The 12,353-nt window shown below is 42.4% G+C and overlaps 1 protein-coding gene across 1 annotated transcript in view; it reads right to left on the bottom strand.

The window, feature by feature from the left end:
• EHHADH (enoyl-CoA hydratase and 3-hydroxyacyl CoA dehydrogenase) overlaps nt 1-12,353 on the bottom strand; it is a 50,263-nt gene that overhangs the window by 29,469 nt on the left and 8,441 nt on the right. Inside the window, exons 3-5 of the mRNA XM_066575687.1 lie at nt 11,347-11,519; nt 8,227-8,338; nt 6,184-6,288 (exon numbers count right to left, since the gene is read on the bottom strand). Of these exons, the coding sequence (XP_066431784.1) occupies nt 6,184-6,288; nt 8,227-8,338; nt 11,347-11,519 (390 nt within the window). The remainder of the gene's footprint in view (nt 1-6,183; nt 6,289-8,226; nt 8,339-11,346; nt 11,520-12,353) is intronic.

Raw genomic sequence — 12,353 nt, 5'->3', positions numbered from 1 at the left:
ACCAATCACAGCTCAGCTTTCATTTCTTAAACTGCTGAGGTAAAATGAAAGCTACGCTGTGATTAATTACCATTTCTTATACTGAGGAGGTAAAATGTAAGGTGTGCTGTGATTGGTTGCTGTTTCCTATACTGTGGAGGTAAAAGGGAAGTGGCGATGTGATTGGTTTGTCATTTCTTATACTGCTGAGGTAAAATGAAATCTGCGCTGTGATTGGTTGCCATTTTTTCTTTACTGAGGAGGTAAAATGTAAGGTGTGCTTTGATTGGTTGCCATTTTCTATACTGCTGAGGTAAAATGAAAGTGGTGATGTGATTGGTTACTATTTCTTATACTGCTGAGGTAAAATGAAAGCTACGCTGTGATTGGTTACGATTTCGTATACTGCTGAGGTAAAATGAAAGCTGCGCTGTGATTGGTTACTATTTCGTATACTGCTGAGGTAAAATGAAAGCTACGCTGTGATTGGTTACGATTTCGTATACTGCTGAGGTAAAATGAAAGCTGCGCTGTGATTGGTTACTATTTCTTATACTGCTGAGGTAAAATGAAAGCTGCGCTGTGATTGGTAGCCATTTTTTTTTTTACTGAGGAGGTAAAATGAAATCTGTGATGTGATTGTTTACCATTCCTTATACTGCTGAGGTAAAATTCCAGGACTGCTATTCATAAAATCGTCGTGCAGCATGAGAATATCACCTACTGTAAAATATACACACATACACGGGTATATCACCTAGTAAGCATTCATTTAAAGGCGTTGTCTCAGAAATAGAACCCGATCTATAGACTATTAGAGCCTATGCATGTCATGGTAAGTGTCCCTCCTCTAGGAGCCAGAGCTGCTAGCCAACAATGGCGCCCCCACTGGTAGACTCAAGACCTCCATGTAATACACGGTCGGTCATTCATTTCAATGGCAGCAATGTCCCAGGAAAAGTTTGACAGGGGTATAAAAAGCCAGTCAGATGGCAACCAAGTGGCCTCAATCTGTAAGGAGGCTGTTTTGGCAAGGCAGCTCCATTTCAGCGCGGCTACAGAACGGCATTCTCCAGCGCCCATATCTGACTATGAGCAGGTGCATTGATGTCCGCCAGCACATGGTGACAGCCCCACCGGTCATTGACAACACACGGGGGCAGTTACACCGCTCGCATCCAGCTGATAATGCAGGGAAAATCAGCATGGGGAAGTTGTATCCTACTCATAAAGGGATATGGTAATATTTTAGGCATTTGGTGGGTAATTTCCCTAATATATGAGCAGGTGATGTATTTATGGGGGGATAATTACCTTTAAAAGCTGCATAATGCAGCATTTCACTTTATACACCAAATGTGATGTTAGAAGGAAAAAGAATAGAGACAATTATTTAGATTTTCTATATCGTTACAACATGCTATACAAAGATGGGCCAACAGCGCCCTCTGTAGGCCATTGGTGGAAATATAAAATCCTGAATTTACAGTAAAACAAGTTGGCTATGTTAAATTAGGACAGCGCTCCTCTATATAGAATTAGAACAATAAAAACATATAGATAGGGACTCACCCGGTGACTAGTGGAGCTCCTCCTGGATTTCTCCATTAGCACCTCCACATTCCGGAATGCATGTAATAATCAATGTAGAAACCTCTTGTCGTCCCTTTACCCTGTTACCAGGGGAGCTGCTGAGTAACTGTGTCCTCAAGAAAGGACCCACAATGCAGAGAAACAGGATAGAAGAAAATACTCTGCGCTCCCAGGCATAGACTCCGTGATGATATCATGAAATCTTTCATTCTAATGCAACGCGTTTCGTCATATACAAAACGACTATATCAAACATAAAAACAATTCATTCTTATTCACTTTTTTGTATGTGGGACGCCGGGTGCCGAGTTTTTTTTTTTATTCTAGGGGTCCCTTTCCCTCTCCCTCTCCCCTGCCTGCCAGACAAGTAATTTGCCATTGGCGCGCGCTGCGTCACGGTGGGGAGGGGCCAAAACAGCCACGTCACAGCGGGGAGGAGCCAAAAACTGGGGCGGGGTCGAACACGGCTTGATGCTCGTTCCAGTAACGAGCACCATTGAGTACGCCAATACTCGAACGAGCATCAAGCTCGGCAGAGTATGTTCGCTCAACTCTAACTATAATCAAATTATATTATCAATGCCTCCCTAAATCAATTGATTGTTAATAAAGTGTACAGCAATAATCTAACCAATAAATTTCATACTTAAAAACATAATCAGAATCCGTAACAAGAACAATTAATTAATTAATAAATAATTAACTAATTTATCTGTTGCTGAATGTCTATGGATTCTGGCTTGGTTTTCAATTCCCAGTCATTGTTATAAGGCTGGTCTAAAGAGTCTAACATTGACTTGCAACAATACTGCCTTCCAATAGGTGGCGCTGCAGAGGTATTGTTGCTTATTTCCCAGAGGAGCATGGATGGCTTTATAAATCTACTCACTCACCTTCTAGGTTTAGATCCAGGGATCGTGGAATATGCCTTTGGCAGAATCTTTATTTGAGTATCTTCACACGTATCGGAAATTGTGTGGATTTTCTGCATTGGAAAATCGGCACCATTTCCATGTCAAAACCTACACCATTTGTGCAGATTTTGGTGCGGTTCCGCAGCGGATTTCACCATTTCAATAGAAAGGGTGACGTTTACTGTGGATCAGCGTCAAAATCCGCAGCAATAGTGTGGATTATAACGTGGAGATGATTTGGATTTTGGTGAGAATTGTCTGCTACAGAAAATCTGCATTATTTTCCGCTACATGTGAACTTACCAATATACTTCGTCTAGCCGGATGTTGGTGTGATGCCATCCGGTGGGTACAGCACTCCAAAATATACATACACATTTATCCCACTCCTGTGGCACTAGTTTCTAATTGGTGCAGAAGTGAGGGCACCTCTATTCTCTATAACCAGGCGGGCCCTTAGCGTACAGGAGCTAAATTGCCCAATCTTTGGCCTGGGAAAGTTAGATGCCCTCCACGTGGCAGACAAACAATATATGTCTGTAGCAAAAAGCCAATGTGCTTTGTGTCTATTAATCATTTTCCTAGAGAGAAGCACCATCTAGCATTACATTGCTTACGGTAAATTACAAAATGCTGAGTTGTAAATTAATAAATACTATGCTTTTGCTGTTTTTAATTATGAATCAGCGTGGTTTATTCTGCGCAGGGCAGTGAAAACCACATGTTGCTACCTGTAAATTACTCACAAGTATTCTAGGTGATGCTGACAGATCTGAGAATCCGTATTTCACATCTGTATTTAGTATATTCAATACACGAAGGTGAAATTATTTCAATGTCATGAAATCTAATTGGCTCATTATATAGCTAAATGCGTTAACACATAAATACCCATGATCACTCAGCTCGTTAAAAAGGTTGTTGAGATACAGTGGAGAGGCCACCGCTACACGAGGACCACTCGCAATCATCTGCTATTGTTGAGGAAGAAGGAAGCAATGTACAATAATAGGCATAGATGCAATCGCAACTCTGAAAGGAAAACCCGCTAAACATTCACTTGGCGATGTCCATCATATTGGAGATCCATGCTTTCTAGCTGATACACATTAATACAGACAATTAATCAATACACTGTCCTACTAAAAGTAATTGGACACCTAAGCAAGAATCAAAAGTAGGATTTATTTCCATATGCTGATACTTAGTGGGCCCTAATGACATTAGATACTCTCCAGGTTTAGAGACGTTGGGGGGGCCAAAGATAAACTTTTGCACCCAGGCCCATGAGCCTTCAGCTACGCCGCTGCTCTCCGTGGTATACTTTCTACTAATGTCTGATACATTTCAACTGATACGCATTTCCCTTCATTCATCCTGCAAATGTCTGGCGAGTTCTCTCAAAGAAGATGACACTGTTCATATTTCCTGGCCTTAAGTTTCAGGTCATCCCAAAGATGTTCAGTAGGGTTCAGGTCTGGACACTGTGCAGCCAGTCCAATCATGGAACATCCATATCCTCAAGCCAAAGTACAACAGTGTTGGATTTGTCAGAAGGCGCGTTTTCTTGTTGGAAGTATGGCTGACAATTCCCAGAGTATTATCACTTTGCTGTCTACAATGTCAAAGGTACACCTCTGTCCTCGTGGTTCTTGCTACTACAACCAACAGACTGAGACCATGCCGTATAAAACATCCCCAGACCATAACTGGACCTCTGTTATACTTCATTATTGGCACAACACACTTGGGCAAAAGGTGTTCGCCAGGCGTCCTCAACACCAAGGTACGTCCATCTGATTTGAAGACAGGTAGTGTGTTTTGTCACTCTAAAGAACATTTTTCCATTGCTCAACGGTCTATTGAGGACGTTCCTTGCACCATAGTAGATAGACCGATGCATTGCACTTTGTGATGGACAGCTTGGGTGCAGCAGCATAATCCATATATCCAATAGCATGCAGTTCCCATCACAAACTATGGCGGACATTTCCAAAGATCTGCACCATAGCATGTTAGAGGACACATGACATGCTAATATGATACGAACCACTCTACTGATAGGGGTGTCCAAATACTTCTGGTAGGATAGTGTACTTCAGCAGAATTGACTGGGGCTAATGAGATTAAAAGCAATGCATAGCCTTATGAACGAAAAGGAGGAATACCACTTCACACCACACCAAGAAACTCAGTACCCCTCTATCACACACACACACACACACACACACACACACACACACACACACACACACTCTGCTCGAAACTCTCTAGAAAGATGTGAAACAGTATTTCAAAATCTTATATAGTCACAAGAAAATAAATAGATAGAAATAACTTTTTTTTTAACAATCTAGGTAACCAAAGAAAGTCATTTTTGTTATATATTTCCATTCAGCTGTTTTTCATATATAAACCAGCATGAAAAAAAGCAGTCCTGGTCAAACAGGCCTACAAGATCACATGAAGCTAGATATAGTTGATAGAATGCTTATCTGTACTAATGATGACATGATACTAAACTATCTGGTTATATTTAATGATTTTCTACAGCCACACTAGGTCAAAGGCTCATTCTAGTTCGCAGATTACTTGCAATTGTGGTACAACCCCTTTAATCCCCTATCCACAAAATGGGGGATAACTTGCTGATCAGTGGGGGGTCTCACCGTTGAAGACCATAGAGCACTGGTCGCACAAGCACACTAGCGCTCCATTCACTTTCAATTGGGCTGTGGAAAGATATCCAAGCGGTTGCCGCTCGGCTATTTCCATCAGACCCATTGAACTGAATGGAGTGCTGACCGTATGTGGCCAGCCAGCGCTCCTTTCAGAGTGGCATCACTGTGAGGGAATAAGTGCCCCCTGCAGTGACAGGAGAGCGGGACATGGGAATCCTGTTTTTGAGAGCAGTGGGAGTCTCATGGGTGAAAACCCCCACAAATCAGCAAGTTATCCCTTTTTCTGCGGATACAAATGTAGTACAACCCCTTTAAGGATTAACAACATTAAAGTAATGCAGGCTCAGTTTTAAATCATTAACTTTCCAGGAGATTGAAGCAAAGCTGACCTTTTGAATCTGGAATTGCACAGACAGGATACATAGGCCGCCTGCAGACGGCCGGGTCGGATCCGGCTGCGAGAATTCTTGCAGCGGGACCCGATCCGAGCGCCTGCAGAGAGCACCGCGGACTCACGTCTGCATAGGATTGCGTATTGTAATGCAATCCTATGCAGGTGTCCAGGGGCGGAAATTCTGCGGGGAATCCCACCGCAGAATTTCCGCCCGTCTGCAGGCGGCCATAAACAAGCATGCTTTAACTTGTACGGTCATGGGAATCCATGTGCAACATTTCAAAATGAAAATCTGCAAAAGAAACCAGTAGATTTCTCCACAACTTATAGCTGACCACTAGGAGTCTAGGCAGTGGGACACAATGCGTTTACCTTCATGCTGAGGAACCCTTCTAACAAAAAGGGATTGTTCAAAGAGACTCCAAAAACGCAACATAAGTGAATGTCAAATCTGTAAAGTCTATTCACCAATGTATCCTAATGGCAGGTAAATCACAAAACGATTCATCAACTGCCTAAGCTTAAATATTGGTGGTGAATAAATTGGCTTAGTATGCATCTTAATACAGTCCAAAGTCTAATGAGCGGCAACGGTTAAAAAGGTGTATATACATTAGCTTACCGATAACTTTTCGGGCCAAAAGTATGGCGGCATTAACAGCATTACCCTGAACAACTTCATCAACAATACCGAGCTGTAATGCTTCAGTGGCAGGAACATGTCTTCCTGCAAGAAAATACAATACAGAGCACCAATTATTCCATAATATTAATTAAATATAAATCACCCCAATATTCATCTAAATTTACACTAGCAATTATTAAGAAATTATAGTACCAGTGTTTCTGGTGGCACAATGCGCCACACAGCTCTGCTAGATGCACGTCACACACACACACAGCTTTGCTACGTTGCTGTCACATTTAAGCTGCATGTGATTTACGAACCTCAGCAGCTCACTGAGGAGACATGTTCGCTCGTAGCTTTCGCATATCTGCTGCATGAGATTTACAAACTTCACTTGGTGGCTGAGGTGACATCGTGGCTTGTCGCTGTGTCATGTAAGCTGCATTAGCTGCGCGGTGGCGTTGAACCGTCTGTGGTGACATGTTTGCATGACAGCGACGGTTTGTTCCAACACTGGACAACGGTTCACGATTAGATGAAGGCCGAACTGGTGTTGGAGGCATTAGCACTTGTGATGACATGATATCACATTCAGAAGATCGTGGTGAAGGACTATGCTTCACTGTTGTTGGTCAATGTGCAATGCGAGCTATGTATGTGGACATTTGTGAGGTGTCATTTATTGGAGTCTTCACACAGGTGTACAGCTGTCTCACAACCAGGTACAAACTTAAAGAGTGAGTACTGCTGTATCCATAGCAACTCAGGCCGCGGTGAGGGATGTCGTCCGCCCATAATCCCTCATTCACTGCACAAGGAGGATAAAGGACCTGTGATTACATCACCGTCATGTGACTAGGGTGGCGGAGCTAAGAGCCAGTAACTGACATCACAGGTGCTGTCAGGCTCTGCGTGTAACTCACACATCACACACGGAATGACGGACAAGTGGTTGTTAGCACTTTGATGTGCAATATGTACTGAAAGTTACATGCTGTCCTATATAAGGACCAAAGGGGCATCACACACAAGCCTTCAGAAAATCTTGATATATATTATAGTTTAGGTTTGATTGACTTATTCTTATATGATAGACTCCATTTGTAAGTTATGACTTCGAACTATAAAGCGTACCTCCAGTGATCCACCTAAAAACCTCATACATCTTAAAGTGTAAATTAGATCATTATTTTTAAATTCTAGATTAGAAACTATGATGCTTCACATCTGCACTCTGGGTTCTTCTTTCCTGCTCCATTAGGCTGAATGGCTCCGTCTCTGGATGGAACTAAACAGTGCCGGATGGACCCTGTTGACTATAATGGAGTCCGCCCTTTTTCTTCCGGTACTTTGAGCCGGATCTGTGACGGAACCTCTGGCTGCGGGGTCCAACACAAATGTGAAACTGGCCTTATTCACTTACCAGGGCAAATTCCATTTATTTCACTATATGGCAGAGTAGGAATAGACTTGACTTACTGCAGCCCTTTACTGCCTCCCTGATGTCAGCCGGATCAAAAAGAGAGAGAGATGGCTAAAATAACTTGAATACCATACCCCAACAGGGAATAACAAGCTGTTAGCGTGCCTGCGCAAGAAACCTGCTAGTTACTAAAGTCCTGAGATTACAGCAGCATCACCACTATTTTACAAAATATGAGCAGGAGGTGAGGGACGTCTAGCAAGTGTAAATTCAGTAAGGCTGGTAAGCAGTGAGCTGGACCTGCTGTATTTCCAATGTAACAAGGCAGATAATTTAGTGCATTTGGAAAAAGAAATGGTCTGCAACAGAAATAGCTGAATTTTGAATTTTTATGTTTAGTGAAAATTTTTTATTTTGCACCAAAGGTACGGTTTCATATATTTCCGGGTAGCAGTATTTTACCCACATGAAAGAATATATTTGTGACCTGCATTATGAAATCTGCAGCTAGGTAGCTTACCAATTTTACCCACATTTCAGCTTCCAGTAGGAGAATTTGTGATGCTTTCTTCCAGTAGTTTTTGTTTGTTATGCATAAATAAAAAAACAATCACCTCGTATAATCACATCTAGAGCTGCAGGAACACCAATTAACCGGGGTAGGCGTTGAGTTCCTCCGGCTGCTGGCAGAATGCCAATGAGTACTTCAGGAAGACCCACTCGGGACTGTAATCAAAGAACAGCATTAGACGGAGGACACAGTTATATGCAATCTTATTGTTTTCTTTCATTTATATGGTGTTGAGATATTTGTGTACAACATTATACAATGAAAGATGATTTATACATTCCCCTTAGTCTATGTGCCATTGAGATTTATAACTGAATTGTTTGCCAAAAAAAGAAAAATTTTATCAAAAGGCTAAGTAGTCTATTAAGTTTTAAGACCGAATAGAAGCCGAAAAGTGTACTAAAAACATTTACTCATTGAAAGAACTATTAATCTAAAGTAAAATTATACTTTCCCAAAACTTTTGTCATTGTCATAGGGACATGTCAAAAGTTTTGATCAGTGGGAGTCCGGGTGCAGGGTCCCTCACCAAAAGGCAGAAACACTTATTGGAGTGCGGTCACTGCTTACTAGTTGAAGACAGGCTCAAGAGAAAGTCTATAGGTTGTCACTCTGGGACACCACATATTATATATTATTATATGGGGCATGGGAGAACTACTACTGTGTAAGGGAAAGGCCTTGTAATAGTCTGGAGCAGTATGGATGGATTGGTTGCGTAGAGGTGGTGAAACGGTTGGCCAGGTGCTGGAGGAGTGAGCATACAAAGAGGTCTGTGTATTTAATGCTGAAGAGACAAGTTGTAGCTGGAAGAAGTCTTCATGGAGGTCTGGGCCAGATAGAGAAGAAAATGAGCAACTCCAGTCAGAGAAGACATCACCTTCAGTTGTTGGATATAACGGTTATGACGAGTGGTGTATTGGGACAATGGAAGCAGGGTGACATCACGGCGCCAGCGTCTCGGCGTCAGACGCCAACATGCGCAATTTCCTGCGGGTGTGTGGATGGACTGGACAACTGGGCGGCATGAGTCCCAGCCGGCTAATCAGCACCCGTTTGTACACATTTATTCCGGCTCCTCCTCATGGAGGGCACCAGTTATACTTCTAGTCTGTAGGAGTTTCTGGTCACATCTGCCGCTCCTATCCTGCTCCGCAGTCGGGTAAGTTTGTTTAGTTATTTGTATATTCCGGGGTGTTGTCATATCTTTATCCTATTATTGATATTGTATTCCATATATTTATTGCATACTTGTTTCCACCTATACCATATCTTGGGTAATCATATGCAGCAAACGTCATTCCCGTTTTCCCAGCTAGGGAGAGTCACAGTCGCCCAGGTAGAGTTTTATCGCATTAGTAGATTAGAGTCAGATTTCTCATTCCCTCACATTTTGGTTTCAGTATTCATAGTTTTGTTTTCCAAGTTAATACATTGGGCCGCATTTACTAAGTGGTTTACACCAGTTTCTGACGTTAAAAAGTTGCAAATAAGGAATTGCGACTTTCACCAATTTGCACCGACCCCAGCACTTTCCCAAAAAGTGGGCAGGGCTTGTTAGAGGAGGCGTGACCACCTGGGCCAAGAGATTTATGTATAATTTACACCAGAAACTGGCGTAAATTATACCAGAAATATATGCCAGGCTCTTGTATAGAAGGTATAATTGGTAATATTGGCCATGGTATACTGGGTTTTGTGCAGTAACGGTCCGGAGGTAATATTTGGTACCTGAATAGTGGTGTCATTTATTAAAGTATGGCAATATTAATCAAAGGTATCTTATCATACATAGAGAATTGTTGTGCAGACACCTTGTCTTTGCGATATACACATAGCACATTGGCTCAGTGGTTAGCACTGTTGCCTTGCTATACTGAGGTCTTGAGTTTAAAATCATCCAAGGGCAACAATTGCTTGGAGTTTTTAGGTTCTCCCCGTTTCTTCTTGTTAGCCTCCATGGGGATTGGGTCAAATGTAAGTGATGACAATTTGTGTATGTGTTGCAGAGAATGTATGCGCTACATAAATGAATTAAATAAATGTTTTTTGAGGAAAGGCAGAACATATATCTTTAGAAATTCTAACAATGTCACTGAGGTCTGCATGTCTAACCAACATGCTGGTGATGATGGTGGGGGACTGGATAAGGGGTGAATATGCTTCTAAGAGACCGTTGAGAGCCATTTCATCAAATAGATGAGCTTACTGATGGTTTCAGCATAGGGCTACGTACAGCCGGTTGGTCTTTGTGTCATAGTGCAGCAGAAATTAATGGGATGCCACATTGCTGGGTCAAAGTTAGAGACGGTGGTCAACAGAACACAATCTACATCATCACAGTGGGACTGGAAAACTAACACAAACGTCGTACCGCACAGATTGATGCAACTGCAGTAGTGGTTCCGTAATCCACGGCTGGTGACATTCTGGGGGGTGTACGGACAGATCTGGATACTCCAATATAGACAAGGAAAGTTTCCTAAAGAATGGCTGAACCAGAGGCTGTGCCCTCCCAAGAAATAGGGGTCCCATGTCCCCCTCTTCTCCTCACTGCAGTGAGCTGGAGATTGAATGGAGCGGCAGTCAAGCATGCGGGGTGCTGCTCCATTCATCTTCGCCAGAGATAGCCAAGTGCTTGTACTTGGCCATTTCTAGCAGTCAGGACTAAAGCAGCAACGTGAATGCTTGACTTCCGCTTCATTCAATCTCCCCCTCACTGCGGGAAAGTGCAGTGAACTCGCAGTATAGTGGAAAGGGGGATACAGGACCCCCTTTTTCAAAATCGTGGGGGGTTTCAGAGGTAGGACCCCAACTGACCAGACTTTTATCACCTGTTATATAATTAATCGGCATAGAATGTTGGAACTACAAACAAAGTGGTGCTAAAAGGTGGTGATTCACTTTAAAGTAAAGTACTGAGAGGCTATTGTTTTTACTGGGGGCTGAGCGAGAATTAGATGAATAATGTGAACCTGTCACGGTGATATACTGTCCTCACATCGGCGGCAACGGATCCCCTTTAAAGTTTTGAAAGTTACACTATGTTTTGCAATCGTTTTTTTCCTAACATGCCAGCTACAACTTGATCTTGATTATATCTAGAACATGAAGGGATAAAGCAGAGATTAGAATGAAAAGTAGTATGTAGCTATACAGTTACCTGCACATTGGCCACTCTATAGTGACATGCCAAGGCTAGCTCTAGCCCTCCACCAAGGGCAACTCCTTCAATTGCAGCCACTACAGGTTTCCTGCTAGCTTCAATTGTTTCATTCATATCTTCTAAGGAGATTGTTTTCAGGGCTGAGGTGGAGAATTCACGTATGTCTGCACCTGAGAAAACACAAATGGAGAAGGGATAGTTAAGTGAAGTGTGCCATGCGCGTTTATTAATGAAAAAGAACGCCGGCATCCTGATGGCATACATGGGTTCTAAGGGTAGTAAGTAATGCGATAGATTGACCATAAGGCTTTTTTGATCACTTTTATTGCATTTTTGGGGAGGTAAAACAAAATAAGCATTTTGCCTCCGTTATTTTTATGTTTTGTACTGTGCGGGATAAATAGTGTGTTCAATTTATAGTGCAGGTCATTTTGGACACGATGATACCAAATATGTTTGTTTTTTTTCCTACTTTTTTTTTTTTTACAAATAGGGGAAAATAAGCAAAAACTTTTTTTGGGTTATTTTTTTTTTACTACACACGTTTACACTCTTTATGTCCCTGTACGGGACTTGAACCATAACAGCTATGATCGCTTTGATAAGGCATTTATGGGGCTTCTGTACTGCAATGCCTTGTCACGTGTAATAGCGATCATAGGCCATGGCAACCCATAGGTTCTCCTCAATTACATTGTGGGGGTTACGTCTCTCTGTGAACCTTTTTACATGCCATCATCTACATAGATCACTGCATGTAGGGGGTTAAAAGCGCGGGTCGCTGTCCTTATATACCTCTGCTGTTGCAGCGGGAGGCCGTCTATCGGTAACAACTGGCTCCCACGGCAGGATGGTGTGAGCTCAGCTTCTGATCCCGTGCCATCTACAGGACATAAGTTTACGTTCTGTTGTGTTAAGTACCCTGCAGTCAGGACGTAAACTTACGCCCTGTGACGTTAAGGGGTTAAGGACGCTACAGTGACAGGGTCTGTTCCACTAAATTG

The sequence above is a fragment of the Eleutherodactylus coqui genome, chromosome 8 (genome assembly GCF_035609145.1).
Source record: "Eleutherodactylus coqui strain aEleCoq1 chromosome 8, aEleCoq1.hap1, whole genome shotgun sequence".
Lineage (NCBI taxonomy): Eukaryota > Metazoa > Chordata > Amphibia > Anura > Eleutherodactylidae > Eleutherodactylus > Eleutherodactylus coqui.
This window is presented reverse-complemented; position numbering and strand designations above follow the sequence as displayed.